The 17,957-nt window shown below is 40.8% G+C and overlaps 3 protein-coding genes across 3 annotated transcripts; 2 read left to right on the top strand and 1 right to left on the bottom strand.

Annotated features, from left to right (window-relative positions):
* Window positions 1-285: 285 nt before the first annotated feature.
* nmt2 (N-myristoyltransferase 2) lies at window positions 286-11,585 on the top strand. Its single transcript, XM_070966240.1, has 12 exons — window positions 286-501; window positions 1,038-1,155; window positions 5,190-5,331; window positions 6,013-6,131; window positions 6,481-6,572; window positions 6,673-6,789; window positions 6,899-7,069; window positions 7,187-7,295; window positions 7,398-7,568; window positions 7,660-7,827; window positions 8,093-8,230; window positions 8,743-11,585. Exons 1-12 carry the CDS (start codon window positions 389-391, stop codon window positions 8,761-8,763), a joined length of 1,479 nt encoding a protein of 492 aa, XP_070822341.1. The 5' UTR covers window positions 286-388; the 3' UTR covers window positions 8,764-11,585.
* rpp38 (ribonuclease P/MRP 38 subunit) lies at window positions 11,373-14,390 on the bottom strand. The gene is made up of 2 exons (XM_070966241.1): window positions 14,291-14,390; window positions 11,373-13,403 (listed from the first exon to the last, which is right to left on the bottom strand). Exon 2 carries the CDS (start codon window positions 13,395-13,397, stop codon window positions 12,576-12,578), a length of 822 nt encoding a protein of 273 aa, XP_070822342.1. The 5' UTR covers window positions 13,398-13,403; window positions 14,291-14,390; the 3' UTR covers window positions 11,373-12,575.
* Window positions 14,391-14,820: 430 nt separating this feature from the next.
* LOC139333711 (acyl-CoA-binding protein-like) lies at window positions 14,821-17,576 on the top strand. Its single transcript, XM_070966328.1, has 4 exons — window positions 14,821-14,946; window positions 15,825-15,942; window positions 16,036-16,098; window positions 17,062-17,576. The coding sequence occupies exons 1-4, from the start codon at window positions 14,938-14,940 to the stop codon at window positions 17,133-17,135; spliced, it is 264 nt and encodes an 87-aa protein (XP_070822429.1). The 5' UTR covers window positions 14,821-14,937; the 3' UTR covers window positions 17,136-17,576.
* The last annotated feature ends 381 nt before the right edge of the window (window positions 17,577-17,957 follow it).

Genomic DNA, 17,957 nt, shown 5'->3' with positions numbered 1-17,957 from the left:
CCCGCAAAGCACAGTCTCAGCCCAGACAGGTGCTGCATTATTACCATATATGAGGACCCTGTCTTGCAGAGGTCTCCTGTACACCTATGTTGATTAAGTTGTGCTCAGATGGTGCGTACGGCTAAATAAAATTCTTTGAAATCATATTACCACAAATTAATTAGAATGAAATTAATAGAATGGTGTGTTTGTCTTCAAATTAGACGAGTTTAATTTGGGTAGCGCTGAACTGTATTTCACGTTGACAGGTGGGAGAGTAGCTCTGCTGTCCCTCTGTTGGCCTCTAGGCGGTGCGGTTTCTTTCGGCATTTTCTTTGTTTTTCCATCTCTCGCTCGTTGCCCGTGATCTCTATCATACGGTGGCTGGCAAATTTTTTAAAACATTTTTATGATGGCGGAGGACAGTGAATCCGCGGCCAGTCAGCAGAGCCTGGAGCTAGATGACCAGGATACCTGCGGAATAGACGGAGACAACGAAGAGGAGAATGAGCATATGCAAGGGTAAGGATGGCCTGTCCAGTCCGGCTGGGAAACGCAGTAACGTTATTTCAGGCAGTCTGTTTGTGCGCTGCCTGTCTGTGTGTGCTCGGTCGGGAATAGCTAGCGCAGTTAGCTAACGTTAGCCGACACAAACACAGCAAGGCTGTTTGCTACAGGGCCGTCTTTTCAAGCTAGTCACCACAGGAGAAGTGCTGATTTGAAACGTTACTAGAATTTGCATTTTTTTGTCGTTTTAACCGTGGGTCGGTTCAGGTACAAAATTGGACTCTCAGCTAGCGTCCTGACTGAATGGCATGATGACAGCCAACCATTCAGACAAACCGTTAGTTAGCTAACGCTAGGTTAGCTCAGCTGTCAGTCGTTGCTATGGTAGCTAACGTTAGCTCTCTGCTGCTCCGGTTGTGTGTGTGTGTGTGTGTGTGTGTGTGTGTGTGTGTGTGTGTGTGTGTGTGTGTGTGTGTCGAGAGTGAAACGTGAGTCAAACAAAGTCAGCCCCTGGTCAGTGATGTGTTTTGCGTTTGTGTCCATATCTGTAGGAGTCCAGGGGGAGATTTGGGGGCTAAGAGGAAGAAGAAGAAGCAGAAGAGGAAGAAAGAAAAGCCAAGCTCGGGGGGAGCCAAGTCTGACTCTGCCTCTGATTCTCAGGAGATCAAGGTGCGATGATGACCCATTGCAATGTCCACAGACCCTTTCATGGCAGGGGCTAAAATCCAAGGCTATAACCCACTAACCTTCTGGTAAATAGGGTCATAGAAGTAAGTGAGGTGAAATGAAGAATATTCCTTTTGCACAAAAGCAACCCAAGAAAAACTGTTTGGCAGCCATCCGTGTGAATAGGGGTTATCCAACTTTCACCTATACTTTACTCATAGCCTTTAATAACCCAAGAGTTAGAGAGACAGCCATGATTATAGTGGTTTGGCTTCCAGTTAAAGCAACTTTGAAACACTGAGCACATTTTCATGAACATAACCATATCTGACGACACTGGGATTTGAAAACAAGGGAAATTTGCTGGCGCTCAACCCACAGCCATCCCAACATCCTTACCACTGTTCACATTTAGACAAGGCTGCACTCAGTGGATCCTAAAATCAGGAAAAAAGAAAACATGCTAAAAAGAAAAATCCCAACCCAAGTCAGTAGTCATTGCTGCAATACGTAAAAATGCTGTTGAAAGTAAAAGCAAAATATAAAAATAATAGTACATACACACATAACATGATACAGGAATATGTGCAGATAAAGCAATCAGCTTTACTCCAATCCAGCTTTACTCACTCCACAACTCCTTTGTGGGACAAGCAAGTGAATCAAAGTTTCTGTAGCAAAGAATGTAAACGTTTCCAGAGTCTTCAGAAGTGCCGTTCACCATGAGTCAGTTTCTCCACAGGAAGAAGAGTTGAGGCCCAAATACCAACGTAGGCACCTGAGGCACGGACATGGAAGCAAAGAACACGTTTTAGTAAAAAAAAATAATAAAAAAAATAATAAAAAAAATAATTATTAGCAGAGAAGCAGATTTCATTTTTTCTTTTCCTGAGTTGCTCACACCACTTAAAAGAGTCAGAGACCAACAGGACTGCAATATCTGATTGGCCCTCGGAAATGCGCTCTAACAAACCAGTGCTTCTAATCTGTGCCAGAAAATCAATTCAATGCCAGGGGAGCCCAAAGAGAAATAACATAATGAATATATAAAAAATAGAGCAACCCTAAAAGAATCATTCCTATTGATAAACCAATTTGTCATACCTTTAAGATGCACTGACCTATAGTAGAGTTGTAAATTGTGCAGAGATAAGCATCCCAGTTCCTTTGGTTTAATAAGTTTGGAAAAACCTGTTATTCCAAATATAATGAGAGATATGAGAAATGAGAGTTCAGTGGCTTGAAAAATGCTGGGGTCAAATAGCATGGAAGATTTTCAAATAGGTCATTGGTTAAGAAGAGCTTGTATAGGTGTATCCTGGGGGATATTGCAGCGTAAAGTGACACATTTTCCTTTTTAACCGGACAGAGCACTAAACGAGACTATAGAGTTCAGAACTGCTGGAATAGATTTTTCAGGATTCCTTAGATACAGAAGAACATTGTCCGCAAGTAGAGGAAATAACTTGGTTTTCTTCACCCACTATGATCCTGGTTATGTTAGCATTAGTTCTGAAGGCTCAGTGAATAATGCAAACAGTAAAGGTGACAGAGGGCACCCTCATCATCAGGCAGTGGCTATTTGATCTCTGGAAAGAACTTGAATCACAGTAATAAAGCAAAAACAGAAAGTAAAAAGGACCATTCCACTCAGACACTGTCAATGCTGCGATTTTCTGAGCGTTAAGATAGTGTACAACACTAAGTGCACAACATCCGTAATCCGTGCCATAGCTGGAGTTCACAGAACCTGCCGGGTCAGGGTTTTCTGATTTTAGGAAGCAAGTTTTCAAGGCTTTCATAGTATTTCTGTGAACATTGGTAAGAAGTAAAAAGTAGTATCTTCTGAATGTGACAAGTGTAATCCATATTGAGCTTGGTCTTGGCAGTCACAAACGCTTCTAGGTTCGCAACTGTGGGTATTTGTTTACGTATTTGTTCTAACCTGGCAACTTCTTTTTCAAGATTTCTCCTGTTTGCCTCTAACACTGTTTTCTGATGAGAAGTATCCCAGATCAGAGCATGAGACACTGGAGAATTTTTATTATCAAACCAAAATCAAAATAAATTGTTGCAGACAAAGGTACAATAAGGGTCATTATTCCAAAGTCTGTGCATAAGTGATTAAGGACAGTAGATGACCTTGGATTTGATATGTTTGCGGAGGACAATTTATCCAAAGAGGTGTTCATTATGCAATTAAAATCACTAGATAAGAAGCCCAAGCTTTTGCATTAATGACTCAATATTAAAATCATTTGTGACAGGAAATGGGTGAGTCATATGAGTCATAGTTCGGGGTATGAACGTTAAGAATGTGTTGTTTAAGGATTGAACTGTAATGAGAATGAATGTCCCCTCTGAATCCTTCTCGTCATATTCCAAAATGAAAGGACGGTTCTTATTTATGAGAATGGCTGTACTTTTTTATTTTGTGAATGGGAAGAGAAGTAAACTCTGGCTTACTAATGGCTGACCAAGCGCTAAGTGGGTTGAACAAAGTGAAATATTTGGTGTCATATCATCAGGAATGATCTATATGATGATGTGCAGATCCCACAGATTTTACTTCAGTTAAAATCTGCTCCAAAGTTGTTTGGCCGGATAGCTCTGGAGTGCCAGCTACGTCACGCTGGTCCTTGTTAGCAACATATGTAGCCACTGGTTGAGCTGTCCTCCTCTTAACGGCCTACCTTTGTGTCGCTGCTGTTTAGGCGTCTCTGGAATAAAGTTGAACTGTCAGTTTCAAGTTTTGTTGGAGAGAGCTTGGAGCCTGGAGCGGAGCAAAGTCTCAAGCGGCCATTTTGCTCCGGCTCATGTGACCAACCCTCTCAGATGTGATTTTGAGAGAGACTACAAATGAGACAATCAGTAGAGGGTGATTCTGAAAGTGGATGGCAGAGATAGTATAAATACAGTCATTGGCGGAGCCTGTTTCTGCGCCTCTTGGGCGTACTTATGCTTGGCAGATTTGTCATGCTGGATCACATCGGTTTTCCCTCCTTGTGATAAACTAAATTCCATGTGGCATATTTTACTTTTAGACTTTTTGGCAGGTACTCCATCCCACTCATGTTCCTCCTCCTCCTCCTCCTCCTCCATCTTCATCTTCTTGTTCTTTTTCTTCGGTTGGTGGGTGCTGCTTGAGTGAATGACTACACGTCACTGCATGCTAGAGCTACTGTTCTACATACTACCAGCTGCTTTAAAGCATCCTCTTTAGAAAGGTTAAAAGAACAGGAGATTGACTGGGAAAATATTTAAACTGGAGGACAGCAGGAGAGAACGGTAAAACATGGGAGGATTGACGGGTCTGCATTACTTTCAGTTATGGTTTTGCCCTTGTACAAATCATATCCCAGTTATACAAGCCTTTAACTTGGTTTTGATAAACATCAATAATGTCTGCTACCTGGAGCACACCAATAAACCATATATATATATATTCCTTATCCAGTTCTTTGATCACTGTCTGTCATGTGAGCAGGTGCTTGCTCAGCCTGAGTTATGTCAGTGGTTAGTCATATGGTGATCTGCAGACTGAAATGAAAGTGACAGCAGTGGAGAGGATACATTTAAATCGTTGTTCCTGTCTTCAATTTCTACTGATAAGATGAAAGCAAAGAAAGCAGAATGGTGAGTGGATTGGTAAACAACAGAAAGTGGCTGAGAGATTAAAAAAAATCAATGACACACCTGGATCTGACACCAAAACCACCAGGGAAATGCCACAAAATGGAAGTTTCATTTATAGAATTACAGACTCCAACAACTGAGGCAAGGAGAGGCAGAAACAGCAGAAACCTGCACCATTACAACTTACCAGGAATACAACAAAAGCAAAAAACCCAGGAGCCTCCACGATGAGAAATCTGGATCCTGGTAAAGTCACTCACAGGGATACTGTGTGCATGTAAACATACTCACAATAGCAGTGTTTGACAGAGGCATGCACTGATCTACAGTCATGTTGTGTGCATACTTAAGGCCGGCTGTCTTTGTTCTTATTTATGTTCATGTCCCTTCTCTACATGTAGAACCCTGGCTTGCCCATTCAGAAACTGCAGGACATCCAAAGAGCCATGGAGCTGCTGTCCTGCCAGGGTCCGGCAAAGAGCATCGATGAGGCAGCCAAGCACAAGTACCAGTTCTGGGACACCCAGCCCGTGCCGAAGCTAAGTAAGTGCCTGCTTAACTGTGAGTGGGCAAGAGCATTGTTTATTTATTTAATAGTTCATTTGAATTGTGCTGCAAAAATAATCCATGTCATGTTTGAATGGCCCTTTTGATGAGGAAAGACATGCATGTGGTTTCTCATAAGCTCTTAACAATTCAGTGATTATTAATCATTAGTTTGGCCAATGGATGATTACAGAAAGTGCTCAAAATTTGCATCCCGAACTCAAACATTATCACTTCAGCCGTGAGTGTAAGCTTGAGCATCTTCCTGGAGCACTGTTTCTGTGCACCAGCGCCATCTACTGGATTTATTTCATCACCGTCTGTGCTGCTCCAAGCCAAGTGTCCCAAAAACACGTCAGCTGTGAAGTTCAGTCGGGGGTCCAGGCATGCTTAGTGGCTTTAGATTAAGCTGTTTCCATGACAACTGTTGGCCAAAGATCAGGTCTGCACAGGAGGGGTAGTGCCATGTGCCTGCCTGGTCAACGTGGGACCAGCAGAAGCAGATTTTAGAAGTATAACAGTCAGCAGTTTTGCGGTTTTACTGTTTTAAAAAAGACACTTCAGTGCGGTGATGGTGATGATGACAGTATCACCTGAGCACAGTTCAAGAACAGGACTTCTCCAGGTCTGAGAGGAAAATAGTTTCATGTCTTTATAAGAGCTGTGCTATTTTTGCAGATGAGGTGGTGACGAGTCATGGGCCGATAGAAGCAGACAAAGAGAACATCAGACAGGAGCCATATTCCTTACCTCAAGGATTTATGTGGGACACTCTGGATCTCAGCAATGCAGATGTAGTAAGTACAGTGTTTGTCTTTGACGCAATAAATTCATTCACGCTGCAGCTAATTAATCCACTGATTAGCTCTTTGGTCTATAAAACATCAGAAAACAGAGAAACATGCTTTTCACAGTATCCCAGAGGTGACATCATCAAATGTCTAATTTAAGATTTTGTAAGACCTAGTGAGGGATTCTCACAATCTCACACCCTAGATCCAAAAAATGTTGGCAATTTTAGCTTGAAAGATTGATAGTTGCCAGTTAATTTGATCAACTAATGAATTAATCGACTAACCACACAGCTCTGAAATACATTTTGTGGAAACGTTACACTAAAGGAGTTGTTTGCTGTGTCTGTTTCAGCTGAAGGAGTTGTACACGTTGTTAAATGAGAACTACGTGGAGGATGACGACAACATGTTCAGATTTGATTATTCACCAAACTTTCTCAAATGGTAAGCTTTCATTACTTATCTGATGTTTAATCAACTGCTCACCAAATATGTACGCATAGCATTCAGATGTTTGCTCACTCAGCATTTCCTCTCCTCTCAGGGCTCTGCGTCCACCTGGCTGGCTACCACAGTGGCATTGTGGAGTGAGAGTGTCCTCAAATAAGAAGCTTGTTGGCTTCATCAGTGCCATTCCTGCTGATATACGCATCTATGAAACGTAAGCACTCAGAACGATCTGATGCATTTGGCTCAGAGCCGTGATATGAGTCAATAGAAACCCTTTTACTGGAATGCACAAGTCATTTTCTCTCCTTCTGCTGCTCCAGATTGAAGAGGATGGTTGAAATCAACTTCCTGTGTGTCCATAAGAAGCTACGTTCAAAGCGCGTTGCTCCAGTGCTAATCAGAGAGATCACACGGAGGGTGAACTTAGAAGGAATATTTCAGGCTGTATACACAGCAGGAGTGGTACTGCCTAAGCCTGTGTCCACATGCAGGTATGCTATGTCGCATTTAAACACGAAACACATTGGACACGGTGTCAGAAAGCCACATTAAAACAATACTCCTCAACTCTGTTTCTCTTTTTTTTCTCTTTTCTCTGCTGATGTCAGGTATTGGCATCGTTCTCTGAACCCCAGAAAGCTTGTGGAAGTTAAATTCTCCCACCTGAGCAGAAACATGACCCTGCAAAGAACCATGAAACTCTACAGACTACCAGATGTAAACACTTACACCTGTCAGTCCTGGATATCTGATTACAGTTCTTTTGACTGGCAGGAACTCATATGGACTTTTTCCTCTTGCTCTCTACTCCCCAAATAGAGCACCAAGACCCCAGGTCTGCGGCCGATGGAGAGGCGTGACATCCGCCAGGTCACCGAGCTGCTACAGAAGTACCTGAGACGTTTCCAGCTTGCACCATCTATGGGAGAAGAGGAGGTGGCTCACTGGTTCCTGCCACAGGACACCATAATTGACACATATGTAGTAGAGGTATCTGAATCAGTTTCCATCCTCAAGATACCCATGGCCTGTCTGTTGATTCTCCTGTTGGAACAGTTGTTGTGCCTCTCTCTCTTCTCAGGGTGCTGGTGGTGTACTGACAGACTTCGCTAGTTTCTACACTCTGCCCTCGACTGTGATGCACCACCCTCTCCACAGGAGCCTGAAGGCTGCTTATTCTTTCTACAATGTTCATACACAAACCCCACTACTGGACTTAATGAATGATGCACTGATCCTGGCCAAACTGGTAATGTTACCCTCTGTGTTGAATTATTGCAAAATACACATAATTGAACTGTTTATGGTACTATCAGTTGTTAACTTTAAATTCAGGACAAAGGAAAGAGGCTGTAAGAGCTGCAAATACAGAAAAGAAGTGCACAATCTAGGGCCTCAATGATACATTATTCTTGAACAAATTCAATTCAGACTACATTTTTTCTTATTCTCCTGCTGCTGTGTAATTCATCATGGCATTTTGTTTGTGACTTCTTATTCTGTGTGCTTAACAGAAAGGTTTTGATGTGTTCAACGCCTTGGATCTAATGGAGAATAAGGTGTTCCTGGAGAAGCTCAAGTTTGGCATAGGAGATGGAAATCTGCAGTATTACCTCTACAACTGGAAGTGTCCCCCGATGGACCCCGATAAGGTCAGCAGCATGATTTGTCGTTGTGAGAAAACATCAGCTTTACGAAGCCAAATGTTATGTTAAACTTGCTGCTAATCCTTTGTCTGACTTTGTCTGTATTCATGTAGAAATGTGTATTAGGAGTGAGAGGGAAATGTCTGATTAAGCCAACTGAACCACCACTTTTTGGTATTAGCATTGTGTTTAGTAATTTGAGGTATTGTTTTTTATTCTTTGTGAAATGTAATTTAAAATCTTCTCAGTTTACATCATTCTTAAACAACATTTTGATCAATTTCAGGTCAGATTTGTCAATAGTATTATATCTTTTACTCCACAGTCCAAAGCGGTTCTATATTAGCAGGCTAGTGTTAGCTTTAGCAGTTACCTTGTTCAGTCAGCTCATAGAATACAGTCACACCCAGCAGATAGTTTGCCTGAATATTTATTAACAGCTAATTTAATTACGTTTTAAAGGTCTGTATTCTTTTAGTACAAAGTCCTCTAACAAGAAGGTGCACTCTGTTTTTCAGGTTGGCCTCGTTCTTCAGTAGCAGGTCTCTTCATGGCTGCTACACAAACACTGATCAGGAGGTCATCAGTGACCTCTGCCTATTCCTTACCTGGACATACAGGTAGCCCAAGCTAGACAATGAGAACTACAACAGTAAAACCAACCTGGAGACTGGGAGGCGGTTCACCCGTCATCAAGAACATTCTCAGTTCACCTGGAGGTGAAAACTCTTAAAATCATCAACATCCTGAATGTGAAGTCATGCTATGCCTGAGATACTCATACAGTACAATGCTCCTGACATGCACACTCACATTTAAAACAGTTTGACAAACAAGAGGATGCCTTGACATTGTGAATTTTGTTTAGTTCTTCTTCCTCAGCAGACACCTCGTTGCAAGGGTCTGGCATGTCATTTAATTTCGCTGACATTGAACTATGTAAATGATAATCAAGTAAACGTGACCACAAAGCTGCACACTTAAAGGCAGTTGAGGAGTTATTGTTCCCATCCAGTCTCATATCCTTGTGGTCAGAAGTTTCTCTGCTGGCTGTTTTGGGCCTCAGTAGAATTAGAAATGCTAAGAACATATTTCTGTAATAGCTGACGTATAAAGACAGAAACTTGTTCCCGCAAGCGTTCTGAAGAACATTTTGATCTTAACTTCTAAATAACAAATATGTGCACACACACACAAATCAAATCTACACACATACACAAAAAGGATATCTCCATGGAAGGACTCATCCAACTGGTGCATTGATATACATGTTTTGTTTTTGTTTTTGTTTTTTTTTTGTTAAAAATATATAGTTACCTGTACATTTAAAGCCAGATCATATTTATTCCTGTAGTGTGAGTTTTAGGGTTTGGGAGGGCTGATCCAAAGTATTTTCCTCATAAGTAGTGTAGATGTCACTGAATTTGTTCAGATGTGGGATTAAGTGGTTTTTGATAAAGAATGTATTGCATCAATGAAGCACAATTTTTGAGTTCCTAAACAAGCAAAAGGGTCTTTTTTTCCTCTTCTTCTTTTTTTAAAGAGTCAGATTTCAAAGCAGATGGGTTGCGGTACATACTGTGTAACCATAGTTTTCAAAAAGGATGTGAGCTGTTCTCATGTTATAAACCTGTTTCTAGAGTCTAGAGTTGGTATTTAAATTAGAACATTTAAACCACATGTTTAGTTATATTCACTAATGCGCTCATGCAGATGTTTGGAGTAACAGTGCAGCTTAGGCTCGTCTGCATGTCAGCGGTGTGTTCAGTAACAGCAAGAGGGGCAGCACCAAAGGCCATAACACACAACGAAATACCAATGAAGCTATGCCCAAGGTGGATTTGATTTAAAAGGTTTTCAGAATAGTCCAGGTTTCTGCCTGGACACAGTTTTATGGCGTAAAAATGGCTTACTCACTTTGAAAGAGTAATGTTGTCGGTGGAGTCATGTTTAAAGCAGCCACAGTCTGTCCTCTTCTCTTAATTCTGTCATTGCCACACGTAGAGAAACTACCACTGATCGCTTTCTCTTGCAGAGCAGTGAATAAGACGCCCCTGTAGATCCGCTGATTGGCCACAAGTACAACATTTCTCTGATTCATAAACACACAACCATCAGTTTTCTCACCTGCAGCAGGACGTGTCATCAAAAATCAAACTCTCAGTTAAATACAACAAAGAGAATTGAGCACAACATTGTGTGGTGGCTAATTTAGCATTAGCATGTATTCGCAGTACAGTGGCTGAATAAACAGAAGCCCGTATCAGTAACCACATCAATTTGAAATTTGAGCTTTTCCTGTTTTTCCAGGTCCATTTTTATTGACTTCTTTGTATTTGTTTTTTTTTAATGGTACTGTATTTGTGTGTCTGAAAAACATACTGTGGGTCATTTTTATTGTGTTGTGCAGCTAAATGCGTGAAATTCTTTGAACAGTTCTGATATTTATACTTGTACTTTGCAAAATATCTTAAGGCATAACTCCTGTTCTGTTTCTTTCCAGTATTTCTCGAAAATGTCCAGTTAAAATGGGAAACTTCAAAACTGATTTTTGAGGGTTTGGAGTATTTGGCATTTCCCTGTGCTCCGCTGAGCAGGATGAGGATGTTTGATGATGCTGCTGGTGTACTCAAAGGTTAAAAATGTTCTAAAATGGTCTTCTTTTGCTCTGAGTTTGTTACTTTGTGTTTGATGTTCCTGTCCATGTGGCTCTGCATAAATTAAGAGGTAGAGGCTGCTGCCATTTTTGTCGTTCGTCTTTCTGTATGTGATGTAATTTTCTTCTCATCCCTTTAGATATTAGCAAGAAAAGGACAACCAACAGACAGCCAGTGCTTCAGGGTTCAAAGTTGTTGTTTTTTTTGTTTTTTTTTTAACCATATTAAGGTTGAATGAGTTGTATTCACTAAGACAGATGTTGCCGGCATTAATTTAGCACTGAAACTGAGTTGTCGAGTCGACGGTGTGCCTCATGTTGGTCGTGTCACAGATGTGTTGCCTGCAGCTGTTTGAATGAATTTTGAGCATGTCCGTTCCGCGGCCGTGATGATTTTAGCATTGTTACTAGCCACACCCTTTAGTGAGAACTCAACCCGAAGTACCTGCCTTATTTAAAAGATTTTTTTGTTTGTTTGTTTTATAATTCTGATTTTGGGGTGGGGGGCGTACTTTTGAAATGACATACAGCTTTCTCTAACTGAAGAACAATATTTTTATTCAAATCCATTGTAAGCTGTGAAAAAGCTGAAGAACTTGTACCAGCATCATTTAGACATGACCCCATGCAAATAACAATCTGTTTCAACACACGTCAGCTATACCAGCATGGATATTTGATTGAATAAACTCACTTTAAAAAGGACCATGAGTAATGCACTTGTTTTTAATATGATGGGGGGCACATTTACAATATACTAGTTTGAACTCTGACAATGTTTAATGGACTCAGCCCACAAATGTTTTTGCTTCGTTTAAAGTCTGAAATTTTGTTTCCCTTGGATTCTCCTTCTGTCATATTTATCAAAGACTGACACATGTATCATCTCACACTCACAGTTTAATTCAGAAATACAAAAACTACATCAGTTTAAATGTTCTATGCTGTGGCAGTTAATGGCCAATACAGTTTGACTTGAATTCAATTTAAACGGTCAACAGGGTCCAAGTTATTAGAAATCATGTAAACCTTCATGCAGCCACTGGTTTCCATTCATATCAGTGCAGTATGAGAACAGATTTTATTGCTTTAGGGGGTAACTCATTGCAAAAAGTATTTAACAAAAGCTTATAAATGACTTTGAAACTCAATCATCTACTAACGACGATTAAAAACTGACATGGTTTCAAGGTTTATCAGGATCCCCATTAGCCTGGACAACCAGCTATTCTTCCTGGGGTCCTTGTGGTACATGTAGGGTTGTAACTAGCAAATATATTCATTATCTATTAATCTGCAAATTGTTTTCTTCAATAATTTGTCTGTAAAATAATTTTAGTTTTTTTTATTTTAGCAGAAAATATTCATAAATATTTATTATTTTTATTTGTCATAGCCCACAGTGACATCTTCAGATTTTCAAATTGTGTTTGGTACAGATGAAAAAACCTCGTCGAAAAGCAGTTAATCGTCACTCTGGAGAAGCTGAATCTAATGTTAGCTCACTGTAAATTAATGACATACTGTTCTCAAGCAAGTTTTGACCCTTTTAAACTGATTTCTGAAAATTTCAAACCAACAGCTGCCTGAAATGAAAGAAACATGCATTCACAAAACTAACAAAGTTTATGTAAATGGCCAAACCTTATAAAAATAGAGGAATGGTCCTTTTAATATCTGGGCAGAGTCTCAGTTTCATTTGAATGGCTGTGACTGAATCTTTATTTTTTTCCTTGCAGAGTTGCCTACTATTTTTTTCACTTTGAGAGGTTGCAGAGTGCAGGAGGAGGCCTCCTCCGGTTCAGTATCAAGCTTCCTTTTCTGGCCCTTCCCCTCGCTGGTTTCCCCCTCCTCTTCCATGCCAGCAGGGTCTTCAGGTGTTACACTGGGTGCTGCATCTTGTAGCCATGCAACATCCAGTGAAGGCACTCTGGATGTAATGGCATCAACAGCGTCAGTGAACAGCTCATCGTCTTTGGAGACACACTGTCTGAATCCCAACGCGAGGACGCTTTTCAACCCCAGCGGCTCCGACACGCTATGGCTCAGCCGGGGCACCTGGCAGGCCGGCACACCTCTCGTTGCACTCAGCGCTATCAGGTGGTCTGTCATGTGTTGCGGCTTGACGGACTTGCACACAAGCAACAGTTTGAGCTCGTTCCTCTCCAAAGCTTTGGTGACCTCGTTGATGCCAATGGCCAGTTGTCTTCTGGCTGACACATCTGTCCAGCCATTTTCAGGAGTATCCTGCACCTGTGCGTCCTGGCTGACCTGGGGACCAGGTTCTGATGTGGCAGCAGGTTTCTGGTCTTTCTTTTTCCTCCATGGGCGAAACACTTTCACCTCTTTCTTTTGAAGACCTATGGAAAGCAGCTTGTCCTTTAGGGTTTTCAGGATGAAATGCATGTCTTCTTGGGGAAGGGGGCTCCATTTTGGAGTGAATGGTGAGGTGAAGGATGTCTTGGCTGGCATGTGCCTTTTGATTTCCTTTTTAACAGGCTTTCCTGCAGTGGCCATTCCACTCTGAAATTAAGACAAGACAACAAGCAGTAAATAACAAATGAATTTACACAACTACAGTAAAGCCCAAGTTATTTATTGTTATCAGTAAAAAGAATTCACAGTACAGACATGCAAATACATTTGGCATAGTTTGTCCACCAGAGAGCACTAACTCACAACATAGACTAATCTTTATTTGTTTAACTTTTCAAAAATGGAGGTTTGCAAGGTGCTGAAAAAACAGATTAAAGGGCATGCTGATAGGTAGACAAAGTAAAGTTAAAAAAAAAAAGAGAGAGAATAATAAAAACAGTAATGAAACTAAAAACTAAAAATACCTAAATGTAGGCTTGGATAAATACAAAATTACAATACAATAATACAAAAAAAGGCCAAGTTAAACCAATAATTTCTCTTTAATGACCAAATTTAAGGGCTCCTTATCAAAAATGTTTTGTGCAGATTTTACAAATACATTTATACAACTACAAATACTCAATGTCAGACCTCAAAAAGCCAGTATCAGTCGGGTCATAATGGAAAGGTTTGAGCTCGGCAGCACGAATAATAATAACAGCCTACTAACAATAAAAGAAAAATTGAAAAAAAAAAAAAAAAAAAAATCGCCTAAAAGGATAGAATTTAGCACTTCCGGTGCATGATAGTGTGACATTGTTTTGGGAGTGATTGCTGGTGATTACATGCAATATTTCAAATTTCATGATTATGTCTGTTCAGGGGGAAATGAACATAAATCCTGTGTTTGGTGGTCGAAGAAGCCTTCATTCACTCTCAAATTAAGTGTAGTTGACTTTACTCGTCAGCTGCGATAAAAACTCTGAACTTCAGCTCTTTAAAACTTCAACATCTTGACAATCAACAACATGTCTCACACTTCTTTACTTTACCTGATTCTTAACACCGCAAAAGCTTTAAAATGGGTGTCCGCTCCTATCTGCCGCCCAGCCACACGAATTGACCACAGGGCGCCGCCATTTTGTTTGAATTGAAATAACTTTATTTAAAAAGCCAGACACACACCCACAGTTAGAAATTGTAATGGACACTCCGAAAAGATCTAACTCGTTAAAAACGATTTACCGAACGCGCGAAAGTTTAAATACATTGTTTAATAGTAGGCCTAAGGACTGTACAAGACTTTTACTTATTCACAGAGCGATACCAAAATGTAAAAATAGTCCGTTTCAAGTCATAGCCTATATTCATAAACCTCTCTTAAGTAAGAGTACATAACTACAATGATAGAAACATGTACTTATACTATCAAAATACTTATCATGCAGAAAATGTGCATCTTATATACATTGTGTGTGTGTGTGTGTGTGTGTGTGTGTGTGTGTGTGTGTGCGCGCGCGCGCGGGTGACAGGCAGCAGCCAATCAGCTCCTCAGCAGCTCTCTGCTCCCTCCTCCGCAGGCCTCTCCTTGGCCGACAGTATTGCATTGATCAGCTGTGCTGCAATTACAGCTGCGACTAGCCGTCAGGCCGACAGCGAAAAATTCATTTCTGTGAAGGACGGGGCTGCGAGTGCGAACATGTCTCAGGTAAAGTACCGATCGCTTTTCCTTCCACTTTATTCAGCAGAACAACGCAGAATGAAGGAGATGCAGGACTCCGATGATTCGCTGTGAAATGAATAACGGTTGTAGCGGAGTGGGTGTCCACGCCATCTACTGTGCGTGCCGTCATCCATCTTTGATAGTGTGGGTTGGGATGGGTCGCTTCATGTAAGAAAAATAGCCATTTTAAACGTGAACGTATTCATCACCCCACTCTGTGGTCCCTCTGATGCTGCAGCTAACGCGTTTCAAGCAGTTTTCTTACAAAAGGAGTTTAATATTATTATGCAGAATTATGAATGACAAACAGGATGTGGCTCCAATTGAACTGAAAAGATGAAAAATATTTGACCGACCCATTTTATTTTAGGGATTAAGGTTCAGGGATTAATCTTTGCAGCATTTCAAAAGGTTTCAGGAACATTTCAATTTAAGGTTTTAAGTTTTTCTTGCCCAAAAGGGGTTTCCTACGGTCTATAATTATCTGTTCAGGCTCAGATCCTTTGTAAAGTAGATTATTCAAGTAGGCACAAAAGCACTAGAGTCTTGAATAAAAGCCCATTGTTTGTCTGCAGCTCTTGCAACAATAGGTTTCCCGGGCCTCCACACCATGACTGGAATACTGTGCTCAGATAATAACTGATTAATATGCACTTTTCTCATATTCTGTGATTACTACACACTCCTGCTGCAGCAAATACCTCAGACTGAGTCTTCTGTCAGACTTTTGTGCAAAGGGCACAAAATCTATATACTGTATCACTCGTTACCCTGTGCAAACATAATAGCTATATGCTTTGAATAATTTAGCAGAAACGCACAGAGTGACTTGACAGTTTCTTTCTCCCACCTATGACCTGCAGGCAGAGTTTGAGAAGGTGGCGGAAGATGTGAAGAATGTGAAGACGAAGCCTTCGGACCAGGAGCTGTTGGATCTGTATGGCCTTTATAAACAGGCAACTGTTGGAGACGTTAACACCGGTATGAGCTGCTGCAGACCAACAGAATCACCTCCATGCAGTGTTCCCTAAAGTCTGAACATGTCCTCCTCTCTGTGTCCCGTCACAACTGTAGATAGACCAGGAATGATGGACTTTAAAGGAAAAGCCAAATGGGACGCCTGGAGCTCCAGGAAAGGTAAAGAGGTTTAAAATGCCTTTAAGCGTAGTATGGATCGATAGGGCTGTGTTGAAACACAGGTAAGGGTCTACAGCCATGTTAACAGCTCTGTGATAGTGTGCTTTGGCTCAGTGGGACTTTGAGCTCAATGCTACTGACAACATGCTAACATGCTCACAGTGACGGTGCTAACATGCTGTTAAACAGGTATGATGTTTACTCTGTTAGCTGGCATGTTAGCACTTAACACAAAGTACAGCTGATGGGAAGATTTGTTGCTAGTTTTGCGGTCTCTGTGACCTCACCCACTGGTTTCTGAGGAGCCATTGTGAACTCAGTGACAGTGGCTCTGGCTGTCGCCATCTTGGCAGTGCCTGACTCCAAACTCCAAATGGGCAAAGAGGTGGATTGTGGGTGGAGCTGAGATGGACTGAATGAAGCCTGGTTGCTGAAACATGGTGGCTAGCTGCCACTCAGAGCAGCCATGCCCATAATAATACATAGCTTTAAGCCTTTATTTAATTGAAATGAATTAAAGAATCACTCTCCTTTAGTTGTCATGAATGAGGAAGTTACTTAAAGAGACCAAAACTGTTTTTGTACCAGGCTGAAACATGTCTATTTCCGCTGTAAAATTGTGCATTTTAATATGGAGTCTTTGGAGATTGACTTGCTTTTGGGGCCGGCCTTAAGTGGCCATTCAAGAACCCGCAGTTTTTGACACATTGGATTCATTTGTCAGCCCTGGGGGTGGCTGCTTGGCATGTGGTCATAAACCAAAGGATATATCCCAAGTGACTGCAATTTATCCTGAGGGGAACAGGAAATTTGTCAACCAAATTTCATGGTAATTCTTTCAACAGTTGAGACATTTCACTCAAAACCATAAACCTGCTGGTATCGCTACAACTATTAGATAGGTTTCTCATAGTTATGAAGTGGTTTTTAATCCAAATACTTTGTGTTGACACACTCTTTCAGGAATGTCCAAGGACGATGCCATGACAGCCTACATTGCACTTGGAAAGGAAGTCATCAGCAAATATGGCCTGTAATGGATGAAATAAACTGAAATGGCTGAATTAATGCAAAAACAACAGCCTGCTAAAAATTACTAAAACAATGCTGCTGTCTATATAACAAGTAGCCTTCCGCTTTCAGAGGCCATAATTATGCAGGATAGTGGTGTAATTTCAAAATTTTCTTTTGTGATTTCTTTTCATGGCTTGTCTTTTTTACCTAGATTATTCCCATTAATTTACACAATGGAATAACCTCTATGCATCCTTTAGGGTTAAAAATATTACATTTGCAAATTGACATTTTATCTAATTTATGTTGTTTATTGTTGTAATCCACATGTATGCAGCGTTATACTGTGTACTTGTGCACTTTGATAAGTAGCTTATTTCCTAATCAAATGAGGGCAAACTGAATACTGTCAAATGTGAACCTATTGCACACATTTTGAAAATAAAACCTCTTTCTGAACTGTTGTTGTTTTGTCTTTTGTTGTTATTCAACCTACACTCATTGATATCAATGGGATGAACAAAATAACAGAAACACCTGTCAGTATAATGCAATACAGCTCAACAGCACCACAAGCTACAGTCTTCAAAATGACTACAGCTGAATCAAGACTTCTCTGAAACAGAAGAAACAAAAACTGAACATTACAAACTCCATGAATGTATGACTGCAGGACTTGTTGCATTAGCCTACATTAGTTTTAGTAGCTAGGGGTACCTAATAAACTGGCAACTGAGTGATTTAGATTTTGTCCCCCATCATTTACCGTTGGATGCACATTAGAAAGAGATCTCTTAATGTCCACTATGAACAGGAGGAATCATTGCAGAAAGCAAAACCTGCTT

The sequence above is a fragment of the Chaetodon trifascialis genome, chromosome 7 (genome assembly GCF_039877785.1).
Source record: "Chaetodon trifascialis isolate fChaTrf1 chromosome 7, fChaTrf1.hap1, whole genome shotgun sequence".
Taxonomy (NCBI): Eukaryota; Metazoa; Chordata; class Actinopteri; order Chaetodontiformes; family Chaetodontidae; genus Chaetodon; species Chaetodon trifascialis.
This window is presented reverse-complemented; position numbering and strand designations above follow the sequence as displayed.

Coding starts and splice junctions, on each gene's coding strand:
- nmt2 (XM_070966240.1), top strand. CDS start 389: ATGATGGCGGAGGACAGTGAATCCGCGGCCAGTCAGCAGAGCCTGGAG. Junction 6,573..6,672: donor TCACCAAACTTTCTCAAATG/GTAAGCTTTCAT, acceptor CTCTCCTCTCAG/GGCTCTGCGTCCACCTGGCT. Junction 7,828..8,092: donor CACTGATCCTGGCCAAACTG/GTAATGTTACCC, acceptor TGTGCTTAACAG/AAAGGTTTTGATGTGTTCAA.
- rpp38 (XM_070966241.1), bottom strand. CDS start 13,397: ATGGCCACTGCAGGAAAGCCTGTTAAAAAGGAAATCAAAAGGCACATG.
- LOC139333711 (XM_070966328.1), top strand. Junction 15,943..16,035: donor TGTTGGAGACGTTAACACCG/GTATGAGCTGCT, acceptor TCACAACTGTAG/ATAGACCAGGAATGATGGAC. Junction 16,099..17,061: donor CGCCTGGAGCTCCAGGAAAG/GTAAAGAGGTTT, acceptor ACACTCTTTCAG/GAATGTCCAAGGACGATGCC.